The sequence below is a fragment of the Acomys russatus genome, chromosome 25, assembly GCF_903995435.1.
Source record: "Acomys russatus chromosome 25, mAcoRus1.1, whole genome shotgun sequence".
Lineage (NCBI taxonomy): Eukaryota > Metazoa > Chordata > Mammalia > Rodentia > Muridae > Acomys > Acomys russatus.
This window is the reverse complement of record NC_067161.1, coordinates 43,645,172-43,662,894: the sequence shown is the minus strand read 5'-3', so window position 1 is coordinate 43,662,894 and position 17,723 is coordinate 43,645,172. Positions and strand designations below refer to the sequence as shown.

General features: G+C 44.6%; 1 protein-coding gene across 3 annotated transcripts; it reads right to left on the bottom strand.

The window, feature by feature from the left end:
- Positions 1-392: 392 nt before the first annotated feature.
- Positions 393-16,068, bottom strand: Tvp23c (trans-golgi network vesicle protein 23 homolog C). 3 transcript variants are annotated; one of them, XM_051167735.1, is made up of 7 exons: positions 15,904-16,068; positions 13,793-13,875; positions 11,289-11,433; positions 9,768-9,857; positions 8,741-8,872; positions 2,722-2,850; positions 393-484 (listed from the first exon to the last, which is right to left on the bottom strand). In XM_051167735.1, exons 1-7 carry the CDS (start codon positions 15,913-15,915, stop codon positions 458-460), a joined length of 618 nt encoding a protein of 205 aa, XP_051023692.1. In that variant the 5' UTR covers positions 15,916-16,068; the 3' UTR covers positions 393-457. The 3 variants fall into 3 exon arrangements, with proteins under 3 accessions (XP_051023692.1, XP_051023691.1, XP_051023693.1); XM_051167734.1 differs by lacking the exon at positions 15,904-16,068 and adding an exon at positions 15,699-15,762; XM_051167736.1 differs by lacking the exon at positions 8,741-8,872.
- Between the last annotated feature and the right edge of the window lie 1,655 nt (positions 16,069-17,723).

The window sequence follows — 17,723 nt, the reverse complement described above, 5'->3', positions numbered from 1 at the left end:
AGAGGGTCAAGGGCACTGCAAAGAGGCAGCTCCTGCTCCAAGTTGCTGCTGTTACAGTTTGGCCAGTAGTTGTTTGAGATACTATGACAAAGAAGACTGGACTTGCTCCAAGGAACCCAACAGCCCTAATCAGCAGGAAGTAGCCTAAAGAAGTCTATGCCCCCTTTCCTCTCTATCCTTTCTCCCCTACCTAGTGTCGGGGGAGGGGCTGGAACAGATTAGGGTGGAACAAGGGCTGGAAGAGAGGAGGAGGTGTAAGAACCCAAGAAAGTAACAAAACCAAGTATGACTACAACACGGTCTCCAGAAACACCTACTTTCTAGTCCCAAATGGTTTAAGATGAAACCAAGTTTCCTTCTTTTAAATAAGCTTTTAAATGACAACACAGACTGAGCTAAACACCAAGAATCTTGTCCGTCGTCCCCAGAGTCCACGACACACAGACTTCACCTTTACTCACGAAGTCTGGTCGTCTCCAGTGTTCTGCAACAGAGGAAAAATTGCTCCTTAATAGCAATGTTATTTCACCTCATATACCATGGAACTCACAGTACCAGACCAAGGAAAAACACTGTGTTTGCAGCAGTGCCAGCTCCTACACTACAACACATTTATTATTATTATTATTATTATTATTATTATTATTATTATTATTATTATTACTATTATTACTATTACCATTACTACTACTACAACAACAACATTCATGCTTAAAAAGCAGACACAATGTAGCAGGAAACCTGTGGATTCCACCATCTACTCAGATCTGCAGCCTGTCATATTAAGCATATTAAGCGTTGCCAGACTTCATGAGATAAAACATTAATATTATACCAGGCCCAAGGTTCAACAGCAAAGTCCCTCCAACTTAAAACACTGAATATCATAGGGGAAAGACTGATACATTAAAGCTAAAAGCTGCCACATCAGGTGTGGTGGCACACACCCCTAATCCCAGCACTTCGGAGGTGGAAGCAAGTGGATCTCTATGAGGTTCAGGGCCAGCCTGGTCTACATAGAAAGTTCCAGACCAGCCAGGGGTACATAGTGAGACAATGTCTTAAAAACAAACAAACAAAAAGAAAATCGCACAATACTAGCATACACAACACATAGACCATAGCATGAGCCATGAAAAAATCCAATAGTGAAAATCATGTCTCTCTTAAGATGGCTGCCCCCAATACACACACACACACACACACACACACACACACACACACACACACACACCCCAATAAACAAGTGTAACTTTAAAAGACTATTTGTTTCCCCTACGTCTTATCTTCTATAAAGGAAAACTGTGAAGGGCGATGAAAAGAATACATTTCTAGAGCACAGGGGCCGTCAGGCTCTGCACTCCTGAGCAAGTCACGTCATCGAAGGGTATTCTGTCACCTAGTGTAATCCTCAGACGTCAATTTGTTAGCAACACTAACCATGTCGCCATGCCCACATGTGCTAACTAAGAAGCCTCACAGGTGGAGTCTGAGACCCCTGTCCTGTCTAACCCTGCTACCACACGAAAGTTCAAGAAGGCATTCACATAAAGACCAGTGGCCCTTCCCAAGACATTTCACAAACCTGTCAATGTCCCTCTAAAAACCTCGACTTCAACCATCATATTGGAGAACCATAAAATAAAGAAACCGTGGGGACTGGAAAGATGACTCAGTAGTTCCGAACACTGGCTGCTCTTACAGAAGGCCAGGGTTCACTCCTAGCATCCACATGGTGGCTCACACCCACCTACAGCTCCAGTCCCAGGGGACCCCTCTGGATGCCTTCACCTTGCTCCCGTGGACACTAGGCATGAGTGTGGTACACAGACCTACATACAGGCAAAATACTCACACACACACACACAATAGAATAAGAATAATTCCAAAAAATAAAGAAATAAACCTTGTGTTCTGGGCAGGGGGAAAAAAATCAAAGTACTTTAAAGCAGTACAAATGACAAGGTCTTATTTTTCAATTTGTTTGTGCCTATAAACCCTGAAACCATGCAATATACACCCTACACGAACTTTCATTTAAAGCAGCCATAATTAATGAAAAGCAATTGGACTTGAAATAAAATAAGTGATTGCCAATGATAGTTTATTTCTCTTGGCTTCAAAACAACTTTAAGAACTAATGATACATTTCTGAAATGTCCTAAGAATCTCCAAAGAGCAAGTGAAACATCTCTGTCGCTACCTCATGCTTAAACAGCTGTGTACCTTAAAGAGCTACAAAGCATTTGGTGGACTGCAGAGATGGCTCAGCGGTTAAGAATACCTACTAGTCGCTCTTCCAGAGGACCCAGTGCTTGACTCCCAGCACCTACAGCACAGCTCACAACCATCTGTAATGCCCTCTTCTAGCTTTGGTGGGTACTGCACACGTGGGGCTCTCAGACATAAAGGCACAGCATCCTTTTTTTTTAATGAAATAATTTAAAACAAGCATTTGTTAAAAAGTAAACTCTAGGGCTGGAGAGATGGCGCAGAGGTTAAGAGCACTGACTGCTCTCCCAGAGGTCCTGAGTTCAATTCCCAGCAACCACATGGTGGCTCACAGCCATCTATAATGAGATCTGGTGCCCTCTTCTGGCCTGCACTATATACATAATAAAAAAATTTAAAAAAAAAAAAAAAAAAAAAAAAAAAAAAGTAAACTCTACAGGAGTCCGCCATCATTGTATCAGTCACAGAGCATATCTAGAGAGCACCTACTTGTCGTAGAAACTGCTTTCCAAGATACGAGGTAGCCATGCTGGTCAAGTTCTTCTTGCTGCCCACTTTACACCGGATATAACCATACAGGTTGGCACCTTGCAGCACGACACCCATGATCACCACAGCCTGGGAGAGGGGAAACAATCAATAGTTACTAGCCCAAAACTGACTCTTCCCTTGGCCATTAAACCAGACAAGCTAGACTGTGGTGAGAAAGGGAAGTGCTGCGCGTCAGAACTTGAACCGATGAGACTCCTTAGCCTGCGGAAGAGGCTTCACCCGATGCTACTCTGTAGAAGGCACCAGACCGTTCCCCAAAGCCGTCATTTTCATTCCTATTTGTTTTAGTCACTCCTCTGTTGCTGTGATAAAACACCATAACCACGACACAGACAACAGAAAGTTTATCTTGGCTTACGGCAGATGCTTATGGCAGAGGGTTAGAGTTCATAATGGCAAGGCAGGAGCTCAGACAGGCATGGCGGCTGTAGCACACGCTGAGGGCTCACATCCTAAACCACAAGCCCAAAGCGGAAAGCAAAGCGGGAGTAGGGTGAGGCCTTACTCTCCAAGCCTGCACCCAGTGACACACTTCCTCCAGCAAGGCCACAAGGCGGAAGCCCCACCAAGCAGCACCGCTAACTGGAGCCTAAGCACTCATCCAAACCACGACACACACTCCCACACTCACTCTCTCTCTCTCAAGCTGAGCACAGCGAGCAGGTCAGGAAGGCTTGTGCTGCACACTGATGAGCGCATGTCAGACAGTTTATGGAAAGGGAACAGGCTGCTCTCCCATGGCACACTGTGCAAAGCTGCTTGGCTGTGGGACCACCACGACAGACACCTAGACCTGAGAGGAGAGAGAAGACTCATGCCTGCTCTTCAACATGATTACAAAAGACCTAACTAACAAGACGATGTCCTAAAGTTAAGTACTCTACAAAAACCAGCAAACAATTTTTGTAAAGAAGGTCTGTTACTCAATTCTATTGTTTCTCAGTTCTTCAACTTTTAGTCCCAAAGTAGCCACAGGCAACATGCAAATAGACCAAGCTGTGTTCATTAGCAGGGTACAAGAACAGACATCACGCTGGACAAGCCTGAAATTCGGTGCGCTGGCCCTTGCACTACAATCCTACCATCAAGAAGCACATAGAGGAAAACACTGACCTCTCTGGAAAAACAAAACAGCTACACAGAGTGTTGCTTTCCAAATCATACTCTCTTTAACCTGCAGCAAGCTGAATAGCTGGTTTTAAGTAAGATTGAAGTGTTCAACTAAAAAATTGGTTAAAATTCTAGTAAAAGGAGTAAAGGGAGGAAGGGAGGCATCCAAGAGGGAGGGGCTGAGGGGGGATCTTTCAAACCTCAAGATGTATTTGAATTAAAGTTGTTTGTTTGTTTGCTTTGGTTTCTGATTTGTGGAGACGGGGTCTCTCTGTGTAGCCTGGGCTGTCCTGGACTCCCTTTATAGACCAGATTGGCCTTGAACTCACAGCGATCTACCTGCCTCTGCCTCCCTGAGTGCTGGGATTAGAAGCATACACCACCATGCCCGGCTCCTGAATTAAAATATCTTTATGAAACTTGTCATTATACAACGAGCACACACCAGTGACATCAATTTAAAGACACAGGTATCTTTGTTTTCATGGCTGAAGGGCCACCAGGGTCTCACAACAATACTCAGATAAATACAACAGTATTTTTACAGTGATGTTCATTAGGGAAACTGGCCTATAATTCTTTTTCTTCATTGGGTCTTTATGTGGTTTAGTATCAGAGTAACTGCAGCTTCATAAAAACAATTAGCCAGTGTTTCTTTGTTTCCATGTTATGGAATCACTGGAGGAGTACTGGCATTAAATCTTTTTCTTTGAAAGTCTGGTAGAATTCTCCACTAAAACAATCTGGCCCTGGGCTTCTTTGGTTGGAGACTTTTTTTTTTCCCAATATTTATTTATTTATTATTATGAATACATTGTTCTGCCTGCATGTACACCAAGAGGGCATTAGATCCCATTATAGATGGTTGTGAGCCACCATGTGGTTGCTGGGAATTGAACTCAGAACCTCTAGAAGAGCAGTCAGTGCTCTTAACCATCTCTCGAACCCAGTTGGAGACTTTTAATTTCTGCTTTTACTTTACTAGGGGCTACAGGTCTATTTAAATTGCTATTCTGGTCTTGATTTAACTTTGGTAAGTGGTATGTATCAAGAAGTTATGCATTCCTTTTAGATTTCTCAGTTCAGCTCAGTTTTTAGCATATGTCCTTATTATTCTCTGGAGTTCATTGGTAGATGCTGTTATGTTCCCCTTTTCATTTCTAATTTTGTTAATTTGAGTCTTCTCTCTCTGACTTTTAGTTAGTTTAACTAAGGGCTTGTCAATCCTATTGATTTTCTCAAGGAACCAATTTTTTGTTTCATTAATTTGTATGTTTGTTTGTTCGTTTGTTTCCATTTTATTAATTTCAAAAAAGAAAGAGAACAGTATGTATATAAATCTGAAAATAATCAGCCAAGTAGGGAAATGCTTTAAAATGACCTGATTACCTTACCTCAAAGGTAGTCTGAAAGAACTCTATTAAAATAAAAACAAAAAAGAAGCAGAACTTATACTTTGGGCTCTCATCTCATGTTTCATGGAAATGCTCAGAAGACTAGAGACCATTACCAGATGCCTAAGGAAACATAAAACTTCACGTCTACCTCAGTGGCCTCCAGCAACTCTCCAAGTACACACCGGATACGCCTGGGCATTACACGGCAGCATGCCAGGGGCAAACCCACTTGCAGATGGAGGATGGGTCCTGCTAGAGCGTCAACTGTAGTAAGTGAAAACAAATTTTACAATGTATTTCTAAGCTGAAGGTGGACAGTGAAGTCACACATCACCATCAACAGGTAAGTTTTTAAAAATTATTCTAATTCTGTGTATGTGAGTGTGTGTGTGTGTGCGTGCGTGTGTGTGTTTGTGTGAGTAACTGTATGTGTGTACATGTGCATGTGTCTGTGCATATGTGTGGGTACACATGCATGTAAAGGCTCAAGTCAACAGTATTTTTCTCACTCACTCTCCACCTTACTCTAAACAAAGTCTCTCACTGGCTCCAGAATTTGCTAAGTTGTCTAGACTGACTGTGCAATAAGCCCTGGGGAGCAATCCTCCTGGGACTAGAGGTGCGCATGCTACACCCGCCTTTTATGAGCAGCAAGCACTTTACCACCTGAGCTCTTTCAGCCCACAAGCAGATGTTTAGGAAAAGCAGATCAACCAGTTGACACATAGAAGAGAAAGGGCCAGTCTGGTACCACTCTGCAAGAAGCTCCAAGAGAAATAAACTAATGACGGTCACCTTGCAACTCACAGAGAAGCATAAAGCCAAAGGACATACACAGCTGTAAGAACTGACACTCCTGGAGCTGGGACCATGGCATGACCAGAGGCTCAGAAAGTGGTCACAACTGGAAGATGAAAATGCCGCTCCCTGGGAGAAGGCAAGACTCACCTCAGCTAAGCAAGGAAGCAGAGCCTGGCTGCACTCCTCACACCTGTGTGTGCAGACCACCAACCACGGCATTTCAATTCAGACTCATGGCAGTGGCTGTAAGCCTCAGTAAGTACATAGAAAACACCAAGAACGCCCTACAGGACCGCACACGGGCAAGGTGCTCTACACAAGTGAGCATCTGCAAAATGGACAGGGAAAAAGGAAAAACACTCCACAAAAGCCCAGCAGCAGACAGCAATGCAGCACACTGCCAAAGACAGGGCAGAATCCATGCTGGAGAGAGACCTAAAGCTGAGAGTCAAGGCACATGAAGGTAAGCTGAGCGCAAGAGATGAGGCTGACAGTGGGGCCGCCCCTGATCTGCTGCAGCTGCCTGTCACCTCCACTTCCCACCACTCCTGACATCATTACTCATTAGTGCCTGTCAATCACTCCACCAGAACAGGAGTCTGCAGGACAGTTACCTTGCTTGTCTAGTTGTCATGCCCCGCTCCCCAAGCAGCTGACAGATGGAGAACTCTTAAAACACTTGCTGATCAAATAAATAGAAAACATGAAAGAGTAGAGTAAGTAAAGACAGTGACAGAAACACATAAAAATGACCCAAGATAGAGAGACAATGAGTATCTAAGAATTAGACAAGTAAAAAAAAAAAACAGTAAAATTAATCTAAATTAAAGGTTTGACAAAAGCTAGTTTTCCTGTTAAAGCAAAACATGAGCTTGCAGAGTGAATGAGCACAGAGTAACAGAAAGGCTGATACACAATAATGTAGACATGTCCTGCCTGTGACGCTTTAAAAGTGGGAGAAGGGGAGGGAGGGAGGGAGGGAGGGAGAGAAAGAGAGAAAGATCATCAAAGAGGAAAAAAAAGACTCATTATTGGCATGGAGGTTAGGTTTTTTTCTCTTAAAGATTCGGTAGCTTAAAAAGACTGGAGTAACAGGAGCAAATCCTTCAAGGCTAGAGACATACTCTATGGCATAAACAGCTATAGGAGAATAAACTTACAAGTTCTTTTTTAAAAATGTCACTCCACAGTAGAATGTAGCCAAGCAAACAACACAAGAAGCTGCAATAAATGGATTTGTGAATCAATGCATATAAAGGCAGATCTAGTCAGGAAAGTGCCTGCCAAGCACACACACAAAACTGAGTTCAAGACCCCTGCAGTGGCACACGCCTGTAACCCCAGGCTGGGAGGCAGAGCCTGGGGATCACTGGTGAAGAAACAAAGCAGCCACCTGAGGCTGTGTTCCATCTTCCACAAGCACATGTGCACACACCCTTGTGCTGCCTTCACACGCATGCATGTATACATGCACACATGCATGCCCACAAGCAGAGAGGGACCAAAGAACCAGAAAGCATGTTAAAGGGTAACAAAGTAACACAAGAACAAACAAAATTGGAAAAGAGACAGGGACAGAGGCATGTTTCTTTTCATCTACATCAAGTCTTCAACTCAGTGGGTCTCAACCTGTGAGTCTCAATTCCTTTGGAGGTCACATATCAGCTATTTTACGTTACGATTCATAACTAGCAAAATTCCAGGTATGAAGCAGCAACAAGATACTTTTATGGTAAGGAGTCCGTCACCACATGAAAGCCCTTCATGAAAAATCGCAGCATTAGGGAGGCTGAGAACTACTGCTTTAAGTCAATAAGGTACCTAAGTGCAGCACTCAGAGTGCTAAGAAAAGCACTATGTCTAAATTAAAGCCACAACAAATCAAGATCCACAAGTGAGAAAATATGAATGCTGTCTCCTCTATCACTACAACAAATCTAGAAACACTGACTACATCTCCTAATTGCAAAAGATTATGATACAAATATAGAAAGATGATTACTAAAGTAAAAGCAGAGAACTCCCACATCCTACCAGGAAGATATGAGTGTACACACACAAAACCAAGTTGCTACAGCAAAACAGGGGGGCAGGAGACACTAAAGCCTCAGAGCAGGGACCTGGCTAAGGCCACAGTGCAGGAAGCCTGTGCATGTCATGCAGTAAACCCAACTGTCACAGAGATAAGCCTCCCAGGTTGGCTCAGGTGACAGGCTGCATCCTTGAGACACAGCAGGAGTAGTATTTCTGGTTCACATGCTCCCTCTCATCCTAACTCCCAGACACAAGGACAGTGAGTGGCAGTAACAGTGACAATAAGTTCAAGCTAGGCCACCCCAAGGGTTGTCCTGACCCAAGTGGCGTGAGGCCAACACACAGCTGACAGTTGTTCTAAGCTCCTGGGATCTGGGATGACCTACTAGCCACAATAAGTAAGCAGAAGAGGGTTCCAACCAGAGTTCCCTTAAACGACCACAACAGCCACTAATACCATGGAAACTGGTGAATGTCTGCACCCTAGTACTCAGGGAAAAACAGAGTTGAGGATTGAAACTCGGAAACACAAGATGGAGCCACCCAGTGAGGATAGGCCTGACGCATGGGTCGGATGGTTGCTAGCTACAGTTACCCTGAACGCTGCTACTCACCAGCCACTTCACCCTGAAGGAGAAGAGGGCACTAAAGGCGAAGATCACCCACAGGACTGGACAGGCGATGAGGCCTAACCAAAAGATTCTTGACTCGGCCTCAGACACGGTTGTGTTGTCTTGAGGAGTCGACTACAAAGACAAATGATACAAATGGCAGATCAACCACTGCTAGCAGGTTACCAGTAAGTTTCTTTTTAAACAGAAAACACATCGCACTCAAATTCAAAGACAGAGGCGATCCAAGTCCCAAGTTAAAAATTAGTGGCTCTATCACTAAATAGCCTTAATAGAGGAACTGGTATATTTTATTTTGGATCAAGAATTTTGCATGCTCACGGCCGTGAAACTCAATTCTTGCACTACAGCTGTTTATTCGTAAGAAGGCTCTGCCTGCCTTTCTAGGTGAGCTGAGGGAATCAGAGTCATCTCAGAGATGTCATGTCTCCGCCAAACCCAGGAACTGACGAGGGTGGCGCTGTTTCCGAGGCGGAACTGATGTCAGGAACACAAGCTCACAGAGCCCAACACTGCTTTCTGAGAAGTATTACTTGGGAGGGCTCTTCCAAGCAGAGGGCAAACTGAACTGGTAGTGCTGTCTAGGTTCTGATCCTCTGTCTCCCAAAACATTTCCACAAGAAACAGAAAGTTCACTAGTAGGAAGCTCCCCACGATTCCTGAGGGCACCAGCTTAAAGGGCAGACTCCATCACTCTGACTCTGTACCCACTTGCGATCTTCTTCCTGACAAGTAGGAAATGACCATGGGAACAAAGACAGAAAACGTGGAGGAAGCAGCTGCTCAACACAGGCGGGTCTCAGGTGAAGCCCAGCAGGGCAGCAAAGCTGGGGGCTGCCAGGACTTCCATCAGCAGGCTACAGGCAGCTTAGCTCGCCCTGCTCTCGGGAGCCTGGCCTGTGTATGCTGTCTGACTTAGCACTAGGCACGTGATATGCAGCAGTGCTTTCGATCCTGGCTCCTCGGCCTTCGGTACTCAGAGGGAACCTGCACACATTTATCAGTTTACCTTTCTGGACTCAAACACCCAATGGCTCTTTCCATCCTCATCGATATGATTCCACCAACGCAGGCCAACCATTAGTCTACCTGTGACATTCTGGGAAAGAGCAATATGAACACGCATTTTTAAAGCATCATTCAATGCATTATAAATCCCATCTCATTTCACAGAATTCTTCAGTTCTCCCCAGAATAGGCACCAGGCCCTGGCTAAAGACTAAACAAAATGGCCATGCCAAGATCAGGATACATGGAGCTTACAGGACAAACAAGCATACCCAGAGCACTGCCCTCTCTTCTCCCTAAGATGGAACACTTGTCTTCCTCCAAACCTCTAATTCTTTCCTGGGTTTTTCCTTCCCCCTTTCTAGTTTTAATTTTAAGATGGGGTTTGTCCTAGTCAGGGTCACTATTGCTGTGAAGAAACACCATGACCTAAGCAACCTGGGGATGGAAAGGGTTATTCAGCTCACACGTCCACATCATTATTCATCATCATTAAAAAAAAAAGTCAGGGCAGGAGCTGATGCAGAAGCCATGGAGGGGTGCTGCCTACTGGCTTGCTCCTCATGGCTTGCTCAGCTGGACCACCAGCCCAGGAAAGGCAACACCCACCATGGGCTGGGTCTTCCCTGATAAATTACTAACTAAGAAAATGCCCTACAGGCCTGCCTACAGCTCAGTATTTTGGAGGCGTTTTCTCAATTGAGGTCCCTTCTCTCTGAGAACTCTAGCTTGTGTCCAGTTGACATAAAACTAGCCATCACAGGTTCTCATAGCCCTAGCTGACCTAGAACTCACTATGTAGACCATGCTAGCCTTGAATTTGTGACCCTTCTGCTCCTGCCTCCCAAATGCAAAGATTACAGGCAAGCAACACCATGCTGTCCTAAGCCCCTATTTCTTCTAATCTTACATGGCCACATTTTTTGTGTTGGTGTGATGTTATCTTTGCTACTTTTATCTAATGTCACTGTTTCAGTTAAATCTTTTTGGTGAGAGTTTCATTTTGACCCAATCGCAGAATTCTTATCTTTAGAATGGGATCTTAACTAATATTCATTTCCTCAAGAGTATAGTATTTACCACTGAAACAAATGTGCTTTTACTTCCAACCCCACTTGTAAGGATCAAAAATGCCCCAGGGAGGCAAACTTGCCCCTGGCTGAGGGAGACTGATCCCAAGTCCCAAGAAGCCCCCCATCCCCACCCCGTGGGTGCTTTTGCAAAAGAAAACAAAAAACACAAACAGGGATACTTCTTAAACAAACTATGTTGAAACTTTATATAGAAACTTTTCCCAGAATATTCATAAATAGCATCAGAATAAAATCTGTAGATTCTACAGCTGCTGGTACACAGCTGTGTAGTGTTCATGTGACCAGGTGCACTCAGCACTTCAACACAAGGAAGGCCTGTAGGAGCAGATGATTAACACCAATCCAAAACACTATCCCGTTCCTTTCAATTTATCCATTATTTGAATTCATATTAAATACAATTTTAAAATAAAAACAATAGAACTTACCTTCACTGCCCAAAAATCACATGACAGCAACAAGATAATTGTCACCATACAGGCAATAAAGCTGCTGCTGAGCAACTCACAGAGGAGATAGACTACAAGTGCACTGACCCGAAAGAACAGATGGAAGAAGGACGCCACCGGGTGCCTAAAAGGCAAGGCACAGTACACAGTTACATCCTACTGCAGCGCTAGCAGACCCATAACCATGAAATAAGGGGAGAACCAGGGAAGAGAAAGCATACAGCTTATCCTTTCTTAAGTCTCCACCGCTAAACTAGGTTCTATTGTCGCAAGAAAATTGAGTATAAACTTTCCAACCACCTAGCCAAAACCTTACCAGCTTAGGTTATCTAATCACTTCAGCATTAAGACAAAGTCACCGCAGGGAGCTTTGTCTCTTCCTTTTCCTCTCTTTTTTACCTGCTCTTTTACAAACAGGGTCTCACTATAGCCCTGGCTGCCCTCAAATTCATACTCTTCCAGTCCTCACCTCTGGGGTGAGGATTACATACATGCATCGACACACAGGCATGTATTTTGCAAAACTGCTTCACTGGTAAATAATTCAAATGTCACACATTTTGTCTACAAATCAGTGTTTTTTAATATATTCAGCTGTGTGACCATCACCACAATCAATTTAACAATATTTTATTACTCCAAAAAGCAAGTCTGTCCCCACCGGCAATCATCCCTCTTTTATTCTCCACTCTCTCAGCCCTAAGCAACCAACCATCTTTCTGTCTCTATAGATTTACCCAATATAGACATGCCATGTAAGTAAAATCACACAATACTTTGTCTCCTGTAACCAGCATCTTTACTTAGTACAGTATTTTCAGGATTCAAGTAGAATTTTACTTAAATTAATTTCTTTAGAGAAAAGATGTTTAGATGTACATTTAATTTTGTGCTACTTATACAAGATATAATTCTGAAATTTACAAAAGAAAAAAAATGTATCTACAAAAACTATAGTCCCCTTGTTTTTGTGATTTTTGTCTTTTTTTTTTTTTAAAGCTGAGAACTGAACCCAAGGCCTTAAGCTCTACACTGAGATGAGCCCATCCCCTACAGAAATTACAAAGAAATGGTGCATTCTCAGAAAACAGCAGTCAGCACAGACTTTAAAACATCAGTATTCAAATAACTGATTTCCAAGTTTGCTCACTTGAAAGCTCAGTGTTGAACAACATTTTTCATGCCAACTACTAAGCCCAAGTTACCTCTGCCTCACTACGTCAAATCAACAACATCTAACTCACAAGCATGCCTAACTGTAAAAGAAACTTTTATTTGCCTGATTTAACGATCGTCTTGGAGAGGCGCTGCCTCCGTCAGCTAACCTAGGCCCAGTCCTGGAAGCTTCTAGCCTCCGTACAATCTAATCTAGGCCTAGAATGTTTTCAGTCTCTGAGACTTACTGCTGACGCTCACCCCTAATCGCTCTTTCTGAGCTCTGGCTGACTGGGTGAGATCAGCTGTTCTGGCTCAAAACTCTTTTCTAACCCTGACTGACTCAAAACTGGCTTCTCTCTAGGCTCCTGACTGCACTGCTCTGCTTGGCCTCAAACTGACTCTAGCAATCTGTTCTAATCTTCCGGCTCCTTCTCATTCTCTGGCTTGTTCTGTCTTCACCTGTGTCTAGCCTGTTCTTTCTTCCTCCTGTGTGAGTGAAGCTCTCCAGTAAAACTGCCTCCTCTCTCCGTCCCTCTGTGCCGCTCTCTTAAATCGACTCTCTTCCCCCTGGTGTCCTCAGGAGAGCTGGGCATATCTTGTTCTGTCACATCTTTCTCTCATTCATCACTTTGTCTGCCTCTCAATTAGACATCACTTTCAAACACCGGGCTTCCTCCTACAGACTAACTTTACCTTCACTGTTTGGGAATAAGTGTACTAAGAGCTCGGCTGTATTCCAGCCAGAGTAGCCATGCTGGGAATAAAATCATCTACACCTAACCTACTCTGCCTTGGATAACCCCATGGGCTCATTTTCAAGCGCAGACCCCTCTCCCTCCCCAGGGGCCAGTACTGGTGTGAGAGGTGCTAGAAACCTTAGGAAGTGGGCCTACCCAGGAGGAGTGGGTCACCTACGGCAGGTTACGGTTCTCCCTGTTTCTAGGCTGCCATAGGAAAGCCGTGTTTTTCCATTACACCTTTCTGACACAATGTCCTGAATCGCCATGGGCTAGAAGCAGAGCCAAACAGAAATGGTGACCATGCACTGAAACTTCCCACTGAAACTATCTCTCTTTGGTTCTGTCAGATGTTTTCTCGTATCACATAGTGGGACAGGAAGCTGGGTGTGGTAGCGCACATCTTTAATCCCAGCACTAGGTAGACAGAGGCAGGCACATCTTTATGAGTTCCAGCCCACCCAAGGCTACACAGTGAGACTGTGTCAAAAGAAAAGAAAAAAAAAAGTCAACACAAATCCCATTGGCTGGCACCAACATGTGGACAGAACAGACAGGCAGTAACACAGCTCCACCTCAATCTGGTACCTGATTTTGGGTTTTCTTGTTCTATTGGTTGTCTCCTCTTCTGCATCAAACAGTGAGACATCTTCAGTGTCGTCATTACTGTCCTATTAGGAAATCAAGTATGTATGATTAAAAATGAAATTCAGTGTTTGTATGTCTACCACATACAACTTAACACAATCCTCAAAATGGAAGGTGAAACCATGAGTTACAGCTACCAGGAACCCATGGCCTAGAGGAAAAAGGCACCTGCAGATCCTCCACCCCAACTCCAATCACCTGGAAACTACCCGTGACAGTCTAACAGCCAGCTAACACCAGACTGAGCCCCGAAAGAACACTGGGGAGCACATGATGCCCCCTGAAGGCTGACAGCTTTGCCAGCTACTCTTCCCCAAGTCACAGAGAAAAGTGAAGCTACTGGGGATGTGCTGAAATGGTTTCTGGCCCTGGCTCCTTCAGAAAGTCATGTGACTGAATCCTGTTTCCAAGACTTTTCACTGTGCTTTCTCTTCTTATCTGAGGTCTCAAGGACCTGTTACATCATTTCTTCCTACTTAGTCTTTCAAGTAGGTCTTTCTAATTAATATATAAAATCCTTCACACCAGAGTGAGGGCCCTGGAAGAGGATACAGTGCTCCCAGGTTGTTGGGATGAAAGCTAACATTCTTCTGTGAACTCAGAACCGCAGGGAAGCGGGAAAAACTAGAACTGATGGCACAGAATTAAAATACAAGTATGCACAATTGTTTCCAGAATAATGCATAGAGTGACATCAGAGGTGGTACATGTGGAGTTTTTACTTCTTTAAAGATAATATGAACACAAGTGTAGCCCCTTGTGCCTGTAATCCCAGAATTTAAAAGGTTGAGTCAAGATGGGTATCATCAGTTAGTGACAGGTGAAATAGGAGAAATTAAAGCAAAGCTTTGTGCTAACATAAACACGTTTTTCCAAAAGGGGGGGTAGAGAGGCAATGACCAGTGCAACAACTGCTGAACACCTCCCAGTGAGCAAAGGTGAAGCTAACACATTAGCTGCCACCCAAGAATTGAGTACCACAGAATCCACAGAAGAACCTGTGGGTGGTTATGAGCAAAGGCAAGGACAGGGAGGGAAGTGGTATGAATACTCATCTGGTGGGCTGTGTCTCAGTGAAATACAAAGCAAGATTATCAGACAAATGACAAGGGAATAAATTTTTTTTTTTTAAGTTTACAGAAAAATTTTAATGCACAAGATGCCTGGGGTAGAAATTACAAAAAGGTCAAACACTCAGCAGTGGAAGGGCTTATCCAAGGTTCATGGTCACAGACTAAAAGTGGGACCAGCTGGCATGGCTGTCTTTCCCCAGCCTCCTTCAATCTGGGTGCACCTTCAGAGCTGAGTTGATACCACCGATGGATTTTTCTCTACTCCTCGTTTCCCCATAGTAGACGTTTCAGATCACAAATTTTAGTTGGCTCACCCTCCGACACTTGGTATGTCACCATGCCTTTGCTATTAAGATCCAAAAATATATTGTTCCTCAACCTAACCCCTCCCCTCCCCAAGCCCTTTGCAGAGCCCATCTCCTCAAACACCCCAACCCCAACCTATCAACGAACAGGAAGAAAACTACCTGATAAAATCTAAACGTGAGTTCGCAGTAAAATCACAAAGGAAGAAAACATTACATTTACTAATCTCTAGCAGAACGCCAACTGGCTACAACGACCCTCACAAGCATAAATGTGATAACCATCAAGGCTATCAATGTAACAGCGTGGTAACAGCTCTCCTCTCCGGACAGGACCGCCCCGCACTTGAGAGTCAGAGCAGGAGCGACGCCTACATGCCATCGGGGTGGGCTGCGGAAAGACCGGTTACCCCGACCTCACACCCAGAGCTTCCTGAAGTCAGTGCTCCACGCCCGCTGGAGACCCACCTCTCCATAGCATCCCTGGCTCCGCGCCTCCTGGGTCATCGGTCCACCTGAGCCCTAGGAGCGCACAGAACCATCTAGTGACAATTGGCCTCGCACTCCCGCCCACCCAGCCTGCGAGCACACGGCCACAACAGCTTCAGGGGATGGGGGTGGCAAGAACCCGGGCCCCAACTCAAGCTCCCGCACCGACTTCGGGCTCCCTCACCTGCGACAACATGACTGCCAGACATCAATACCCCAACTTCCGGGAGCCACGTCAGAGCAGCAGCTACCAGGTCCCACTCCGCAGCCAACGCGCCGGCCCAGCCGGAAGCCACTTGCGGGCAACACTTCCTTTTCAATGAGGCTTGTGGGAGGGAGAACTCCCGGGACCGGAAAAGCGGTAGGCGGGTCCACTCAGGGGGCGGAGCTGCTTTGTGGGCGGGGCTAGAAGAGGGAGTCAATACAGCGGACAAGGCGGTAGGAGGCGGGGAGTGTGGGCGGGGCCTTGCCGCAGAGGCTCTGTTGTGTACGAGGCGGAGGTAGGCAGGGCAAGCGTGGGCGGGGCAAGAGCTGTACCTCCAAGCAGAAGCGAAACACCTGAAGACAATGGCTAACTTAGTAGGTTTCAAAGATAAGTTTCGTGGGTTATGAAAAGAAAATGGTTTTTGCTACCTGTGAACTACAGACTGTGAGACATTACCACCAGCGTGGATGCCCTGAGAGAAGCGGGCCTTATTCTACAATTTAACTTTGTAAATGTATTGTAGTCTTTCTTTTGTGTTTTAAATTTTAGGAGTGAAAAATGAGTAAGGAAAGGGAACGAGGACTAGCGTAAGCAATGGGGGTTACAGCTATAAAGGGCATAACCTCATTCCACGAACAGAGGCTGGTACCGTGGGCCGGAGCACTCAGGCTTGGGTTTCAGCACCTGCCCTCTACATACCAATTATATACCCAGTCTCTAGGTACATATTTCCTCAGTTGTAAAGTGGTGAGGACAGTGATGGCTTTACAGAGCATTTAGGAAAATGGTAGGGCAATGTTTCTAGTTTTAAGTCACCTGCTGATAGTGTGACCTTGTCTAGACCTAAAATTCAGAGAATTTAAAGCCATCTTTGCAACTGAAGGGATAGCAATATTGGTTGTTTGACTTATGGCAGACTGTTGGAAGATTCATGCGATGTCCATGCCCACCTTTTCTAAACTGAAGGGACTATTCACTGAACCCTGGATTTTATCTTTGCCAAAACTATTTCAAACCTACAGTCAGTGTGCTGAAGAAACATCAGCATAACCCCCAAAAGGAGACAAAGCATGGCAAGGTCATTGCACACCTAACCTGCATGGAGAATGTTCTTGGCAGCCCATCCTGGGTTGTGGAATTATCTTTTGGTTGTTCTCGCTTTTTATATGAATGCAATTTGAATTCATCACCATAGTTTTAAAGTGTAGAACATTCGACAAGAATGTGAATTTCTGACCTGTTTGGGTTTTGTTGTTGTTTTTGTTTGTTTGTTTGTGGTGGAAGGAAAGATTTGTTTGCTTGCTTTTGAAACAGGGTGTTGCCTAGCAGTACCAACAGACTAGAAGCTCAGCCCTCTGGCCTTAGCCTCTCAAAAGCTGGGACTTAATGAAAGGGAAATTCTGGCTGACACCATCGAGCCTCTGTTAAGGACTATATACTCTTTGTACAGGCCCTAAATCCCTGCTAGGGAGCTCCTCTTTTCAAAATGATCTACCTCACCCCTGACACTGCCACACCCCTGAGCATTTAAATGGTAGCCTCAATATACTTGATATTAGTGCCTCTTTTTGTAGAAAACATGAATGTGCCTCATTTTCTTCTGATGGAGTGTGTTCTGACCGGTAAAATGTCAGTGTTCTAAATACGCGTCAATCCTTTGAGCTCCCTCACCTCCTTTACCAGAACTGAGTTTTGTTCCATGCAAAAATAGGAATTTTTTATATATTATCCTGATATCCACTGTTAACAGTTTCGGGACACAGACCCCTATCAGTGAACTTGCCTGCATCTCACTACAT

Coding starts and splice junctions, on each gene's coding strand:
- Tvp23c (XM_051167734.1), bottom strand. CDS start 15,737: ATGACCCAGGAGGCGCGGAGCCAGGGATGCTATGGAGAG. Junction 11,434..13,792: donor ACAAGAAAACCCAAAATCAG/GTACCAGATTGA, acceptor CTTGCCTTTTAG/GCACCCGGTGGCGTCCTTCT. Junction 8,873..9,767: donor GGGTGTTTGAGTCCAGAAAG/GTAAACTGATAA, acceptor TTGTCTTTGTAG/TCGACTCCTCAAGACAACAC.